Source organism: Lepidochelys olivacea (genome assembly GCF_965140295.1).
Source record: "Lepidochelys olivacea isolate rLepOli2 genome assembly, chromosome: 1".
Lineage (NCBI taxonomy): Eukaryota > Metazoa > Chordata > Testudines > Cheloniidae > Lepidochelys > Lepidochelys olivacea.
The window spans coordinates 206,462,196-206,479,157 of NC_140411.1; the positions used below are offsets into that span (position 1 = coordinate 206,462,196).

At 47.1% G+C, this 16,962-nt stretch overlaps 1 protein-coding gene across 3 annotated transcripts in view; it reads left to right on the forward strand.

Moving 5' to 3' along the window:
* LOC311519026 (galactosylgalactosylxylosylprotein 3-beta-glucuronosyltransferase 1-like) overlaps positions 1–16,705 on the forward strand; it is a 43,738-nt gene extending 27,033 nt beyond the window's left edge. For 2 of the 3 annotated variants that reach the window (XM_084625171.1, XM_084625172.1), the window contains exons 5-9: positions 653–801; positions 3,698–4,233; positions 6,294–6,590; positions 7,181–7,288; positions 11,484–16,705. In XM_084625171.1, the coding sequence (XP_084481297.1) occupies positions 690–801; positions 3,698–4,233; positions 6,294–6,590; positions 7,181–7,267 (1,032 nt within the window). In that variant the 5' untranslated portion in view covers positions 653–689 and the 3' untranslated portion in view covers positions 7,268–7,288; positions 11,484–16,705. The remainder of the gene's footprint in view (positions 1–652; positions 802–3,697; positions 4,234–6,293; positions 6,591–7,180; positions 7,289–11,483) is intronic. The other variant, XM_084625173.1, reaches the window with a different exon arrangement.
* The last annotated feature ends 257 nt before the right edge of the window (positions 16,706–16,962 follow it).

Genomic DNA, 16,962 nt, shown 5'->3' on the forward strand with positions numbered 1-16,962 from the left:
TAAGGGAGTTGAATTAAAATTAAATTAGAATAAAGAATAGGAGGCATCTTTCAGCCCATTGCTGCATCCATCCATTGTCCATTTGCTCTGCAGTTATTCAGGTCTTGCATACAACTGCAGGAATACTACAAATCTGGTACCTCAAGAGTCAAATTTTCAACTAGCTGAAGTGTCACTACAAGGCTTAGAAGTTACCCCCTAGGGTTGAATGGGTTCACAAACAGCTCTCTTTTGGCTGTTGTTTCAGATTGCCTGCAGATTCAGGAAGGCAAACAACTGTGAACTGGGTACCCTAAATTCACATTTGGGAGGTATTCTTCACAACCATCAAGGATAGAAACCTGTTCTTTAAAAAAAATTACATGGAAGCTTGCACTCTGTAATATCTGAACCAGTTGTGGCAGGCAGATAAATACCTTAATGGCTCAGTTCTGGAGAGTGATGGGACTAGTCATGTGCTTACATTTAAACAGGGGCTTAAATGCTGTGCTGGATCGAGGCCAGAGTGCTCAGCACCGTTCAGGATCCAGCCCTAGGTGAGCTGGACCTAGTCTGTTAGCTGCGTATCTGATAGCACTGAGCTAGCCTTTGCTGGCATCTGTCACTCTCTGTTCAAGCAACAGGTGGCTTACTCCATACTCTGTTCTGAAAGATAGGGAGATGCCTGGGCGTTGGAAGCTCTTTGCAGCATGCTAAGGAGACGTAACCTTCTGACCACACTCCTGATCATCTTGCCATGGGCTCTTCTTCTAACCTTGTGGCATCAGTACCCAGCCACCCGCTACCTCATCCTGCTGAGAAGTAAGTGCAAGCGACTCTTCACACGGTTACAGTTTTATCATAACAGTGTCACGGCCACGGTGTTCCTGAAATGCATGCAAGGAATTATTGATGTGAGCACTTGATGGGAAACACTTCACTGAAAGGGTGAAACAAAGAGAAACTTTCCCAAAGGACCCCTCAGGGCTTGGCTTCTGCAATCAGCCAGACAGTCCTTAAGAACACTCTCCGTTGTTTGGAGGAAGCCTCAGAGAGAAGCCCACTCTAGACACTATGGCTGAATGGCCCAGATCCTCAAAGGATTTTAGGCACATAAGTCCCATTGATTTCAGTGGGCTCTAGGTTTCTAAATACCTTTGAGGATCTGGGCCAGTCTGCTTGAGGAATTCTTTTGTGCAGCAGAGCAACTAGTCTACAGTGCGATTTTTCCGTAAACCCTCCCACCGTGGCATTGCCGCGGTGCAGCTCTTGTGTACAGAAGCTACTGATGTTTTGTCATTTTATCCTGTAGCCCTACTCTGAGCAGAGTTAGATGGCATGGGGCTTTAAACACACACCTGGAGTCCTGACTATGCCATTAATCCCCTTTTTTGCTAGCACAATGGTGTTGGACTGGCGGAATAATTTAGGAAACAAATCTGTGAGAGTTAACACCCAGGCCCACCTGAGCTAGCCCATGCTTAGTATTGAGAATAATGGACTTCATACAGTCTTGCCATGTAACTTTAGCCTAAAGGGCATGCCAGGTAAAATACAGGGAACAGGCAGGACTCAGGATCAGCCCGCAGGCTGAGGGTAGGGCTATGGGCAAGGGGCTATGGGTAAGAGAGAGAGAGCTGCTTTCTGGTTACGGAATGGGACATAGTGTTGACTTGGCTGGTTTCTGCGAATGGAATTGCTTGTGTGCAGCTTGCTGTTGTTTTTGCCTTCTCTGTTCAAAGTAAACAGGACTGAGGTCCATTTTGTGAATAAAGATAGACTACCAGGGAATACCTGGAGCCTGTGTCCCCAATTTCCTCTTCCAACCAAAAGATGGCCCACTGCAAAGCTCCAAAGTGTGCTACCACTCAGCAAAGAGGTAACAACAACAGGGGAGCTCCAGTTCTCACACCCCTCTGCAATGCGTGGGTGGGCCACAGAGCTTTTTCATCTAGGCCACAGGGCTGATTCAGTCACAGCAGTGACGGGTCAGCCACCAACCAATACCATTGTGTAACCCCCACGTGTAACGTCAGCATCTCTGGGCGGGTCATCGGCAGCAGAGATTGAATTTGGGACCTCTGGATCTTACTGCATGAACCTCTACTGCTTCAGCGAAGAGAGCCTGCTCTGTTAGTCGGTGCTCTGGCAGACTCATTAATAGCTAGCCGTCACTAGAGGGGGACAGAGCACCACGCTGAGAGGGCGTAGATTATAGTGACTCGTAGATCCGATCCAAATTTTTCAACCACCGGATTTTTTAACAAAAAATGGCTTTTTTTCTAAATTTGGAAATTTGAATACATTTTTTTGGAAAATGAACTTTTTGGTTTTTTTTTTCTTTAATGGGTTTTTTTTCCCCCTCTCCCCCTTTTGTCCTTTCTCCCTCTCTTTTTGCAGAGGTAAAATGTCGGAGGTAGGGAGGGGAGAAAGGGAGAAAAATGAAAAACAAAAAAATGCATTTTAATGAAAAATTTCCAATAAAAATTGTGACCCTCTGTACCTCAAAATACCACCACAATTCCAGATTGTCCCCCGAGGGTCTGGCACAAACATTTATCATCTTTCCCTTTTGAAAACTGCAGAAGGAAATGACTTCGGAATTTTTTTAATCGTTCACAAAAATGATTTTCCATTTTTCAATCTGCTGCAGTGACCTCCTCCACTGGTGTACCTGGATCAGGCTTGTAGCAGTGATGGAATAAATTGCTGGCTTGTTAAGTCTCTGGTTGCTTCCAAATCATTGGAAGGTCCTCAGTCCCTTGGTTAGAATGCTCCCATTAGTACAAGTTCATCATAGTCCAGAGGTCTGAGCAGGAAAGAGGCAAAATGGAGATGTTTCCAGGGCCATATATATATATATACACACACACCCTGCCTAAGACTCATGTAGAGTTTCCACTTTCCAAGACCTAATTAATTTTAAATCAGGGTGGGGAAACAAAGAGCACAGTTACAAAACAGGGTGACACATTCAACACATTAAAGCTGTTTATTTCCATGTAGTCTCTTCACTAGAGCTGATGCAGGGTTTTCAAGTAACCAAGCAATATAGTTACTGTAGTTTCAAAGATTGGGAGGGGAGGCATGGCTGGGAATCTCTCCATCTGAAGAAGTGATGCACAATATGATAAAGTTGCAGAAACTCTGCTTTCTAGCACATTTCCCTGAACGTCAGGGATGTTCAGACCCAAGGGTTTGGTTCACGACCCATCCCCTATACAAATTATTTCAGCTTTAGGAATGTAAGTTTAGCACAGTTCTGGCATATCTAACACGCTTCATGTTTGTTGGCTGTCAATTGCATGTAAAGAGATTACTCTTACCTCGTACCGACAGCGCCACCAGTGAAGTCTAGGCAAAATTTCATTTCCGCTGACATTTGGCACATCTTCCAGCTCTGAACAGGCTAGGTCAGGAGGAGCGCAGGTCCTACCATTCACATTCAAAAAGGTCCCACCTGTGTGGTTCTCAGTCTATTCTCCATGGACCACAAGTAATCCGCAGGGTGAAACCTCTTGAGAGCCAAGCAGTAGGGAGAGGGGAGAAATGGGCCTATGAAAGGATCGTTCTCTTATGAAGTGGTTTGCAGAATGAAAATGTTGTAGAGCCAGGGCCCTTGCCCCAGATAGATCATAGGTAGTTATCAAATGTCACCTAATGGAGCAGTGATCAGGCTGTGCTTTAGTCTCTGACTTCCATCTTCTTTTCGCCTCAGAAGAGACAGATGAAAATGCAACAGCTAAAGCTCACTTCAACGGCACATCCCCACTGAGGGAAGAAGGGCTCCCATCATGTAGCTGGCAACAAGCCTCGGGGGTGGCTCAAAAAGTCATCCAGAACTATGTGTATTCCCGGCCTCCCCCCTGGTCGGACACTCTCCCGACCATCTTTGTAATCACGCCCACCTACACCCGGCCAGTGCAGAAGGCTGAGCTGACCCGGCTAGCCAACACCTTCCTACATGTGCAGAACCTGCACTGGGTGGTGGTGGAGGACTCACCCCGGAGGACCAACCTGGTGTCCAACCTGCTGGAGAAGGCGGGGCTCAACTTCACCCACCTGAATGTGGAGAGCCCACAGAGTCTGAAGATGGGCGGATCCTGGATCCCATCCCACAAGCCAAGAGGGACACTGCAGAGGAACCTGGGGCTGCACTGGCTAAGAGACAGCTTCAACAACACGCGGCCACCAGAAGGGGTGGTGTACTTTGCTGATGATGATAACACCTACAGCCTGGAGCTCTTTGAGGAGGTAGGAGCCATTGCACTTCATGAAAGAGAAGAACAAAACGTAACTGTCGCCCATAAAGACCAGAACCTGCCCTGTGTTCTGCAGTTACAATGGACCCTGACCCAGTGGTACTAGCATGGTTCTCCTGCACCAAGGGGGAGGAGGATTTGGTAGCCCCTCTCAAGGGCTCCACATCAGTGTGTGCCATGGAGCTTTACTCCACAGGGGCTCCCTCTGCCTTCACATGCAAGGTGGTTGGGTGCAGGGCAAGTGAGATCAGAGAGCAAATGTACCAGCCATTTTTTCCCAGTGAGGAAGGAGTGCTCCAGCCACGGGATGCAGATGCAGGGCAACTCCACAGCTGCTCTGTGATCTGCATGGACAATTCCATGCCTCTTTAGCCCCTGCTAAGTCACATGACCATGCTGGTGCTAGGATATGGTGCTAAGCCTTTGTGCCCATGGTGAAAGGCTCCTCTTACAAAGTCTGTTCTGGGAGGGGTTGTAGAGTGAATGCTGTAGACCAGTGGAGCGTCAGGGTGAACTGATTTGTTTTAAACAAGCCCCAGTCAAAAACTTCACTCAAAACTCAAACCTGCCCTTGAGCACTTTATGGAGGTTGGAAAAAGTTTGGTCAACTTTCCAATCCACCATTGTTTCCCTTTCCTCATTCCGCTGTACTCTTGGTCCCAGCTAGGAGAAGAAGAGCAAGCATGCAATGAGAAAGGGCTATCCTCATGGTATTTCCAGCCCAGCTAGAACCAAGAAGCCAAATCAGAAATGTCATGGGAAAGCCAATTGCTCTGAGTTTTCCAGTCTATTGCAAACTCAAGGGGATGATCATCCAGTAAGCTTCACCAAAGCGTAGGGCACCACCTGAAACACAAGTGCCCAAGTTATCCTATAGACTCCATTTCCAATCCTCAGAAGTTATTTTGGTCCCCTTGAGTAGGGCAAGAAGCCTCATCATCCTTCATTAGTTCATCCTTTCCTGCATCCCCTGTGGGCACTCTTAGGGAGCCCCACACACTTCTAGGAGGTGGCCATGGATGGCATGGGTGAGAGCACAGAGCAGGTTGCTGGGGATGAGGACAAGGGAGTGTCAGAAGAGGGTGGCTGGCTGTGGAGACTGCTTGAGTCAGTCGTAGGGTGGAGTCAGTTGGTGTGATTAGTAGGAACCTGAAGGCCTGGTCAGGGTTAGGTGGTTTAACAGCACTGGGAATGTTCATGTTCCTATGGAACAATCAACACAAGGCCAATAAGAGGTTAGATAGAATCTGAACATTCTGGGAGGAGGGTAGGACTCTGTCTTTCCCCCTCTTTCTCTGGGGCACAGTAGATGGCAGATGATTGGAGGTTAAAGGGCGGTGGAACAGTCAGGTGTTGAGCGGAGGAGAATGATTGGAAGAAAGAGGAGGAGAGGGAGGTAAAACTGACCTCAGACCTCCAGGTCATTGCAATGTCACCTCCCTGGCCCATAGTATTGGTGGTCAGAGTATCCTGCCAAGAGCCATTTGGTTGCATAGGAAGGCACAGGTGGTAAGCACCCAGTGTCCGTAAAACGGAGGAAGGTGAGATTGCTGCTGTGGTCATGAATAAGGAGAGATTTACTTCTTAGCAATGGGGTGATGAAGGGGATGAATGGGAGTGAGGGGAGTGGGAGAGTGGGGGCAATGGGAAGGTGGGGTGATGAGAACAGGGTTGCTTTGATTTCAGCGTTGTGAAGAAAGAGCTGGGGGATGGGAAGGTGAGCATCAGAGTAGGGTGTGGAGAAGGTACAAGTACAAAGTAAACAAAGCACTTTGGTGGGCAGGAGGAGTTGGGGTGATCATAAGGGTGAGGTGGAGAGGAAAGGATGAGGGAAAGCCTAGGGCAGTCTGGAGGGTGGAAGTGAGAAGAAAGAAGGCAAAGAATGAAAAGGAGAAGGATGCAAGGAGTTAAAAGCAGGGTGGTTTGCGCAGGTGATGCTGGGGGAAAGGCGTCAAAGCGGGATAGAGCAGTAGGGGCGTGGTACACATAGGGAGGCGGGGGTGAAATGACAGTATTGAACCTTTCACTGCACTGCTTCTCTCTGGCACACAGATGCGCTATACGAGGAGGGTATCCGTATGGCCAGTGGCCTTCGCTGGGGGTCTGAGGTACGAGTCTCCCATAGTGAGCCCAGCGGGGAAAGTGGTGGGCTGGAAGGTGGTTTTTGACCCTAACCGGCCCTTTGCTATTGACATGGCTGGATTTGCAGTCAGCATCAGACTGATCTTGGAGAGACCTCAAGCCACTTTCAAGCTGGAGGGAGTTAAAGGAGGCTACCAAGAAAGCAGCTTGCTGAAGGATTTGGTGACTATGGATGGACTGGAGCCCAAAGCAGCCCACTGCACAAAGGTCAGCATGACAAGGGATTTCAAAGCACAGCTCTCCCTTCTGGGGTCTACATGAAACCTCCGATATACTCCCTCCCTCCACCCCAGCATTTCAACCCCCTGTTCCCCCTGTCACGGTTCTTTGCATCATCCATTGCACCTGACCTTGCACCAAAGCACATCAGCATCAAACAATAGTTAGGCAAATCAGTTAATGTCTGTGAAGTGCTTTGCAGATGAAAAGCCATATGAGTCCAAAGAGGCATTATGGTTATTATGCATTATAATTATCATATTAGAGGTGCGTCCCAGCTGCAGAATTCAGATCCTGATTCCCTCCCCAATTCCAGGGCTTGTGAGGGGGGGGAAGGTTGATCTAGTGTCAGAGCTCTCTTCGTTGTTGTTGGTTGTTTCATTTATGTGCATATTAATTTTTTGGGCATAAGAGCTCTAATAAACTCTGACTCCAGCTCTGACTCATGTCGCTTTCACCCAGAGACCTAACACATTTCAGAGCCCTAACTGTTCAGGAACTAACACACTGGGATTTCTGGTCTTGATTTGTCCATGGAATCCAAAGCACCTGTGAACTCGCTGTGTTTTTCCTTGTAGGTTTTGGTCTGGCATACCAGGACCGAGAGGCCGATGCTAGGTAATGAAGGCAAACAGGGATTTTCAGACCTAAGAATGGAGGTGTAAATGGAGAGACAGCCCCAGGCTGTGAGTATCCCTGTGCCTTTGACCTTTGTACTGTTTTTGTTAATATCTCTCTGTAAACATCTACATTCAGCCTAGTCCACAAACACACCTGCCCCAGACTGTTCTCTTATTACAGTGGTTCTCAAAGTTTTGTACTGGTGACCCCTTTCACACAGCAAGCCTCTGAGTGCGACGCCCCCCCCCCCTATAAATTAAAAAGGCTTTTAAATATATTTAACACCATTATGAATGCTGGAGGCGAAGCAGGGTTCGGGGTGGAGGCTGACAGCTCACGACCCCCTATGTAAGAAACTCGTGACCCCCTGAGGAGTCCCGACCCCCAGTTTGACAACCCCTGTCTTATTAGATCTGTTGAGAATGGTTCTGTCGACAGTGACTGAATGACCTCAGTGGCTTGCTCTTGGTGCTGAACATAGTTCCAGTGACTGCTGGTGGTTATTGGAAGGGACTAGTGTGACAAACACCCAACACACTTTGGATTTCAGGTGACCTGGGGTGTGAATTCATGGATCGATATCTGTCCCTGAGGTTTTGATTCCATGTCAAAACCAAAGCCAAAAGGGTTTTTCTGGTTCTGATGGGACCTAAATCTTATGACAGGACTCATCTGGCAAGATTTCCACCGTTACAGCAGGAAAAAAACCTTCAAATCCAGCTGATCCTGTGAGATTTTCATCAGTTGCAGGGTCCTGTGGCCAATGTCCTGCCAATGCAGGGAGTGACGCAGCAACTGTGCGGGGTTGCTAGAAACCAGGGACGACAGTAGCAGTCACAGGAGGGGTACATAACCTCACTGCAGCCTACAGGAGAGGATTTTCTCCCTCCAATCACTGCAGAGCCCCCTCCGTCAAGCTGCTTTATTTGACACAGCTCTTTCTGCCATAGCACACACCTGTTGCAATGAGCAGCATGCTGAGTGACTTGAGACCCTGTGCATAAGCTCCCTGTGGCAGCAGCTTTGTCCCCTAGTTTTTGACTACACTGAGCTGCTTTGTCAAAAATTCCCTGCCCCCAGTTCAGCTCTACTAGTGGTAACCATAACGGAAGCTCTAGCCTAGGCAAGAAGGTGGTAGCTGCCAGTGTCTTAATCACTGTGTCATCTAGACCTGCTTTGAACCGGTGCTAATAATGCTGCCTCAAGCCCTGTCCACACCATCACTCCCATCATTGCTGAACTGGTGGAAAATGTAGAGTAAAAACTCAGCTTCTGCGCACAGCAACAGCGTACACCAGGGCTGTGCTTCTGTAACCCAGTGGTAGTCAGTGTGTTACACATCCCTCTCTGGGCCCAAGACACAGAGGACTGGGGCTGCTTCAGCCTGGCTCTAGCTCAAGCTGTTGAGACTGTTGTGTTTAGTTGTAAGGATCCTTAGTTCAGTCCCTGGTGTATCAGCTGAGATGGTGCTTGTCACTTACTTGTCATGGAAGACACTCAGATCTCATGGTCATAGGCAGCCACATAACCCCCTCCCCCCTACATAAACAGACTGAGAGGTATGGTTCTGGCTACATGTTCTGTTGTGCAGCATACTCCATTATGGATGGAGGTTGTGTTGGTTATACCTTTCCCCCACTACTGTGCACCAAAAGGGACACTCTTCTGTATGCTACTCTCTCCCTCTCTCATTTTTCCTTTGTCCAGGCACTGAGTCATCCTCTGTAACAAATGCCAGGCCCGTGCCACACATACTATCTAAAGGATGGTTTCCTGCAGATCATTAAGAAACGATCTGCCATCCAGACAGGGTTGAGATATTCATGCACCACCAGTGGCTTCACTACTGGGAAGAGTTTTGTCCCTTTCTGTGACTGTCCTATCTAGCTTGTGTAGGCCAGATTCTCAGCTGGTGCCAACAGGGGTAGTTCTGTTGACTTCAGTGCCCACTTGCACCAGCAGTGAAATAGACTCAACATCTTCATGGTCCATTCAAGGGCAACTACTCCAATATTCCAGGCTGTATGTACCACCCATTCCAGTAGGGATCTCCAAAGCAGCAGATATTTGGTGTGAAGACACTTCACTGAAAAGCCTAGCAGCCTCAGGCAAGGGAGACTGTATTGGGGAGTGCATTGGGAGCCAGGCCACGTTGCAGTGCCCCCACTTAAAATTTTAACCCAGCACCACCAGTGGTGACTGGGCTGAACATCTGTGATCCCCCATCTGCGTTCTTTGCCACTGTCCCTGATATCAGACCTGTTGTGTTTCAGAGCGTACCTAGACTCAAGTTTGTAGAGTCTGATGTGGAGAAGACAAAGGTAACATATTTCCCCTGATTTGAGTCAGGCTTCTGCAGCTAGAGTAGTAGGCATATTTCTGTCTCTTATTAAAGATGTGGTGTCTCTCACCTGGGGATTTGTCCCTGGTAGGGGTTAGATCTGTCCAGCAGAGTCCAGTGTCTCCCTGAAGTCTTCCTCCCCTTCACTGTGATAGCTTAGATCCTGGGAATAAGGACCCAGGCAGACTACTTGCAAGGCTTCCTGGCACAGGCTGCAGCAGGGGTGCACTTCTCTTGGATACCACAGGCATGGTGCAAAGTGACATACAAGTCATGTAGATCTCCCTCCAGCAGGTGCAACCATGAATACCATCTACTTCCTCCTTATCACATGCCCCCGTACCATTGATGATGTCTCACCAAATGAGTGCAGTGTGGTGTGAATCTGTGAAGGAACACCATATTATCCATGGTGAAAGGGACATAAAAGGGCAAAACAATTATCCCCATGTCTTTGTCTTCCTTATTTATGAAGGATAAAGAAAGGCCTGGAAGTTTAAAAAGTTTCCCCTGGTTTCTGCTCTAGAAATTCTGATTTTGTTCACCCTTGTGTACTCTATGGAGGATTGAAGAACTGGTAGGATTAAGGACCACAAGTGAGGTCCTTAGCCCCCACTCCAACCCCTTTATGCTGGGCAAAAAGGCAGGCATGACATAAAGGGGCCTTAAAAAACCCATATCTGGCCAGTGAAGGATTCTCTCAGTGCAGGCACTGCAGAAGACAGCTATAAGGCTGTTCTTTGAGAACCACCTACAAACCTTGGCACAGAGGGTATGCTGGGGTGGGTTGGGAGTAGGAGGGGTGTGTCAGAAATGCCGGCAATTCCTAGGGTTATCTAGATTAGGGGCCCCAGAGCAGCTCTTGATAAGGAGCACACAAAGACGGCTTAATGCCACCATGGCTTCTCTTAGAGGTCCAATCCAGCCCTTCTAGCCTAAGAGGCAAAACACCGAATCTCCTCAACTAATTACAGAGGGTGAGAAGTGGTTATCATTCAACCTCCTTAAAAGGCTTTTAAAAACATTGTGTTAGTTAATGCTTTAAGATCTAGTGATGAAAATCAGCATCTGAGAGGTGTATTATTATTATTATTAATACCTATTTACAAACACACTTCAGAGAAAAGCACTTGCTGTTAAATACAATTCCCACTGCCCTGTGAATTAAGAGCTTAAGAAAGCTCACAAGCCACATTTCTGAGACCCCCCAATAAGTCCTCCAGAAAAAACAGGGATGCCTTCCTTCTATTCTTTTAAAAAAAACAAAAAGGAAGGGAGAAAATATTCTGTTTTACGATACCCTTTTGGCCCCCTTCTTGCATCTTAAGTAGCAAAAAAGAACAACCCCCCCCCCTTTTTTTTCCTCCTCCTTTGTAGCAGGCATGTGTGAGAACTGCCTGGGTGTTCTGTCTAATCTACCATTACATTTTGATATCATCCATCTCCCTTCTGGGCCCGTGTCTTGCTTAGAGTCAAGACTTCACATGCTATATAAAATAACCATCCTTAAGGATCCCATGTAACACTGTACTTGTTATACAGTAGCTGCTTCTTGCCTGTGCGGACAGGGAAAAAAATGATTATGCTGCATTAGAGAACTATGGTTTAACCCTGGCTAATGCCCATCTATGCTTGATGTCAAATTGCCCCTTGACCCAGCTATCGCACTTTGTAGCATAGAGGGTACCCAGCTATGCTTCAGCCGTGCCCTCCAGCTCTTGGACTTGTCCCAGGCTATAGCATGTTTAAAGAATACACCCACTGTCCCTTTTTCTGTCCCATGAAATGGAACAGTGTTGAACTGAGCCGAGGGAAGACCCCACTCAGAACTGGGTCTCCTGCTACAGTGTGTGAGATGCAATCTTGAGGCATTTGGTCTGCATCCAACACCTTACTCCATTTTTTGTTTGGTTCTGCAGGGGTACAGGGGAGAGTTTACTCCTGAAATGGGTCAACAGCAGCCTCCCACCTCACCAGCTCTGCTCTGTACTTTGTTGAAACCTTGGAGGAGTGCCCAGGTTGTGGCCATGTCTACCAACACCCACCCTGCCCCAAAGTCAGAAAAAAAAAAAAAAACCAGGGTCAGAGCTCATATGGTGCCCCATGACCATACAGAATTTCACCTTTGACTTTATGCACTGGCCACCAATCCCTGGCTCCCTGCAAGAGCTCTCCTGGGTCCTGTGTTTTCAACCACTTGTTGGAAGATGACTTCATTAGAAACAGTCTCTTGGCTGAAGCAACAGCATCGGGGCTGTCCAGGGGACAGAACTCAGTGTGCATCCTGGGTCTCCCAGCAAGGACATGAAATTTGAGCTTCTACAAGGCTGTGACGGAGAAGGGAGATCTCGCAAAAGCACAAGGAAAAAAATCCATCAGCATAAGACAGGGTTGTTTTCAAAACTGTGTGAAAACAAATCCAGCGTGAGGGGGTGTCCCTCTGAAGATGCAATGCTTGGCTGGGCTGTCTGTCTGAGACCCTCTTGTCCATTACACACACTTGGACAGGTGTCTAAGTGAGAGCACTTAATTCTACATTTCAGAGCTCAAGGAGGCACTTACATAACTCCTCTAAGGAATTGGGTGCCTGGGTGCTGATTTGAGAACCTCAACAGAGAACTGGGCTCCATGTTTGGAAACTGGGGCCCCACAGTGTCAAATCTTCTTGTGCTGAGTTCTTTGGATAAACCCCTTCTGCCATGCCAGGGAGAGGTAGGACCTTACAATTCCTGTGCCTCATAGGCTGTCTTGCTATGTGTTCTCTCCGATACTGGAAAGCAAGGGACAGTGCCCGGATGGACTTTAAAGCCCTGTCCCCAGCACTGGAATCCTTGTTGCACTAGCATGAAGCATTTGAGTTGATATACGATCCAAGACTGTTTATATGGAATTCTTTTCTAGACTCCAGTCTAGAACCAGATCTCTAAGGAGTGGAGGGGAATGGACAGTGAGCAACCATAAGTCTCTGATCACCCTCTGTGAGGAAGGTCAGTGGGACAGAGAACACCACCATCAAGAAACAAACCTTGAGGAACTGGAAGTGGGAAGACAGTAAATGGCAATTAAACAGCAGTGAAAGTGACAAGGACTGAACTTTAAGAAGAATGTTTGGTGGCGTGAGCGGAGAAGTGACTGTGTCCAAACCGGAGCACGCCTCATTCCCCTGGAGGGGCAGGACACAGGCAGCCTGGATAGAATTCAAAGAAAGAGGAGGCAATAGGAACTGAGGCTGAACAGGATTTAAAGCACAAGTGTTTGTACAGTGTGTGTGTGGGGGGGTGGTTACTCTGATTTCTACAGGAAGAGTCCTTGAATAATCCTAAAAATACCCTTTGATCACACCTTGAAAATAATTTTCCCCTCACGCCATAAAAAAAACAAAGCCCTGGGCTTTCAAAATGCATTGAAGCTTTTCATGGCTGGGGGAATTGGAGCAGGACATGTTATGCAGAACTGAGCCACCCCCCAAAAAATTGGGCAGACGCGAGATTTATCTATTTGTTGGCCTATTTAAATGATCGTCCTTTTCTGCCTATTTCCTGGTTTTTAGCCTGGATCATCTGACATGTTTATGAAGGATTTCCCCCCTTCCTCCTCCCGTTATCCCACACTCTTCTAGATCTCACTGAGGAATGGCAGATCTTGCATTCACTGCTGAAGTGTTATATAGTTCTTGTTCCCTGGATTGTTTTTTTTTTTTTTTTTTAAACTGAAGTCTTTAATCAGCAAAATAATCAGAAGCACAGTAAATGAGGGGAGTAAATTATAAGGGAAAGAAAGATGCTTTATGTGAGAGGTACAGGTGGCATTAAGAATGTGTCAAGTTTCCCCACTCTTCCAGCAGTTGCAGCCTGGGCCGATCGTGTGCAAATGATTGCCTCAATCAGAACATGCCCACCATAGAATTCTGGGAAGCTCCTGAGAAAAGGACCACTAAAAAAATCTGAGTAGAGATAGGCCTTGTCCCACTCTCATGGAAGTCAGTAGCAAAACTCCCACTGCTTACTTTGATGGGAGAAGTGTAAAAGGGAAAGCGGAAGAGAGATGAAACATCTGAACAGAAGACACGAGAGAACGCCATGGGTGGCAAATAGAGAAACAGAGAGAGGCCTCAAAGTTTGGAGGGTCTCAGGTCAGTGTCCACATCATCAGACCACCATTTTGGCCATCTCAGTTTGAAGGTGAAAAAGTGAATAGGCCATGGAGACTGAACTCCCCACTTGCTCATAGAAAGAGTCCTTCCAGGGTAGGGGTGTGGCACATTGGCGGGGGGGGGGTCATGAGGGAAGCCTCTCTCTGCCATTGCCCATGCTATACCTATCCTGGATTCAGAGGTGATCTGTTGTCTGAGCTCTGTGGTCCCTCCCTCACCTGAGTGGGCAGGCCTTTCATTCTGGTGGGCCCAACCCACCAATCCCAGTCATCACATAGTCTAGTGCTGGTGAAAGGAGCTAGACTGACACCAGCATTAAAAAAGAGAAAGTGACCTTTTTGCCTCCTTTGTTTCTGGTATAAATCAATGAGCAAGAGAAAGGAAATAAAGGGGCTGATTTAAGATCTTTCGTTTTCCTATGGAGCCAGGGTGCTCCTCCACTAGGAGGGCAGGGTCATTGCCAAGAGGAAGAGACATTGTTCAGTAACCCATTAGCTAAGGAGAATTGTAGAATCTGGTTCAAGCCTTGCTTAGGGCCCTAAGTAAAACAATGGAGTTGCTTTGAGCGTAGTACCTAGTGAATGTTTCTATTGAGGTTCTTACATGGCCATCACCATAGTAACTGAGCATCTCCCAGGCACTGGTGGATTTTTTTATTCTCACAGAAACCCTGCGAGAAAGCAAAATATTATTTTCCCCATTTTACATATGGGAAAGACACAGAGATGGAGGCCAATTCTACACGATAAACTTCTTGCTGGCATAGCTGTGTTGGTCAGGGGTGTAACAAGGTGTGATCTCCGACTGACAGAGCTGTGCTGGCCAAAGCCTATAGGGAGATGCAGTTATACCAGCAAAACTGTGCTTTGTCTTGTATAGCTTTGTTCGCTGGGGAGGCTGGAGTAAGCTATATAAGCTGTGTCCACACTAGAAGTACTTTGCCGGCATAGCATATAGGTGTAGCTATACCAGCAAGGCGTTCCTCGTGTAGACCTGGCCTGAGGACTTGTTCACACTTGAAAGATTGGCCACTATAGCTATACCAGTGTAGCTATGCTGGCACATCCTTGTAGTGTAGACACAGCTTTGGCCATGTCTATACGACAAGAACTATAATGGCGTAGCTACAGTGCCAGTGTAACGCTGTAGGGTAGATGCAGCCTACAGCAAAGGAAGGGGTTTTTCTGTTGCTGTAGGAACACCACCTCCCTGAGAGATGAGCTAGGTTGATGGAAGCATTCTTCATAGAATCATAAACTCTTGGAAATATAGAGCTGAAAGTGACCTCAGGAGGTCATCAAGTCCAACCCTCTGCACTGATGCAGCACCAAGTAAACTTCAAGTAAATTCTTCCATTGACCTAGCTGTGTCTACACTGAGGGTTAGGCTGGCATATCTAGGACATTCAGGGTTGTGGATTTTTCAGACCCCTGAGTTCCATAGCTATGTTGGTTTAAATTAAGTGTAGACTGGGCCTTCTATGGCAAAAAAATAATCCTTTTGCTGGTATAGCTTATATCAGTCTCCCAAGCACAATAAGCTACACCAGCAGAAGGACTTTTGCCAGCAGAGCTATGGTGGCAAAAATCACACACCTAACCAACATGGCTAGGCCTCAGTGGTAGAGCCAGTAATTGCATCAGGCTACAGTCCAGTCTGGGGTAATCACAAGACATTTCTATCAGTCTGCACAACTGGTTGTTTCTTCATAGAAGAGACTAAGGGTAGCAGAGAGTGCTAGTAGGAACTCACGTGCATTTGCAGAGCTACGAGAAGGTCAAGGACTGGAAGAGCAAGAGGTGCCACATGTTAGGATAGCAGCTTTTCAGGAAGGTCCCAGGAGCAGGACAGCAGTGAGTGCTGTACGTCAGATTTGAGATGCCTAGTTGGAGTTGGGAAGGGCGGATACAGGACTGGAACAACAGGGGAAACTGTGGGTTTGGCTTGCTGTACTAACGATGTGGGGAAAGCATCACAGCCCCTGGATTTAAGCAGCATATAGTGTCTGATGTTCATATTCTCTGCAATGCATTGGAATCACCAAACAAGGAATATTATTAACCTTTCCAGTTGTACTAGCAGAAAAGAATGTTAACAAGAGAGAAAGAATGGCCAGGAAGTCATCTGCAATGGTGGTTTGTTTATAGTGAATGGTACTGGGGCATTAAACATGCTGTGAAGCAGTCAGTATAGAACTGTGGTCTTGCTTACAGTGCAAGCAGCTGCCTCCTTCCAAGAAAAGGCAGTGACTTTATAATAGAGAATATACTGTGGAGGGAGCCTCTGTTCTAAGTCAGAAGGTTTCCAAGGGCCTTCTCTTGAGTACAGGTCTTCATCTGATGCTAGACCCATGAGGGAGGAAAGATTGTATACAGTTTCTTTCCTCCAGGGCTGTGGAGGCTGCCGGTGTGATGGGGGTCAGGGCTAAGATGGAGGGAAAGATTATTACATTGTCTAAATTCCTCAGATCATGGCTTCTTCACCCTAGCATGCTCTTAAGGTGACATGGTCCTTAAGGCTGGCAACATTGAAAACTAAAGTGACCCATAAAAGAGCCACTCAGAGATGCAACCAGGGTTGGCATTGTTTACCCCTAAGAAGCCATTACTGATGAGTTGCCTGTCTGTCTTCACTCAGGGAGGGGGCAATGCAATTAAGGAAGTGGATGAGAGAGAGATGGATGTGTAAGGACAATCAGCTCCAGATCACAAGGTGGAACAGGAGGGACCAGGAAAAGATTCATAAAGCTGAAAACCTGGTGGTTCTCTATCTGAAATCTTTCTCCCTTCAGTTCTTCTTCACACTACATTTTGTATATGTTTTGGTTTACTTCACTGACTATTCTAGAAGGGAGGCCCATCTCAGGCCCTACGGGACTGGCATAGAAATGCTAAGGCAGTAAATCCCAAACTGTGGACCACAGAGCACTTGGTCTGTGGTGAGCTGGCTTCTTTCATGGTTCTCAGTATTTCCACCTGCTAAATCAGATTAAAATAAGTTAAAAATACATGTACTACTTTCTTATTATTTTTCCCATGCAAGCAATTGCTGTGATTTCCATAAGAGTGTTCCACAGCTGTGGATCAGAGGATTGGATCAAGGCAACTGCAAATGGGAGAGGAAGTCTGGCTTGTACAGTTGTGAATGAGGAGTTGGAGGTGGGTCTGTATGTTGACAAATCAGTGAGATGTGGGGGCTGAGTGATGGTGAATGGGAGAGCAGATGAGTCCAACTGATGAATAGGA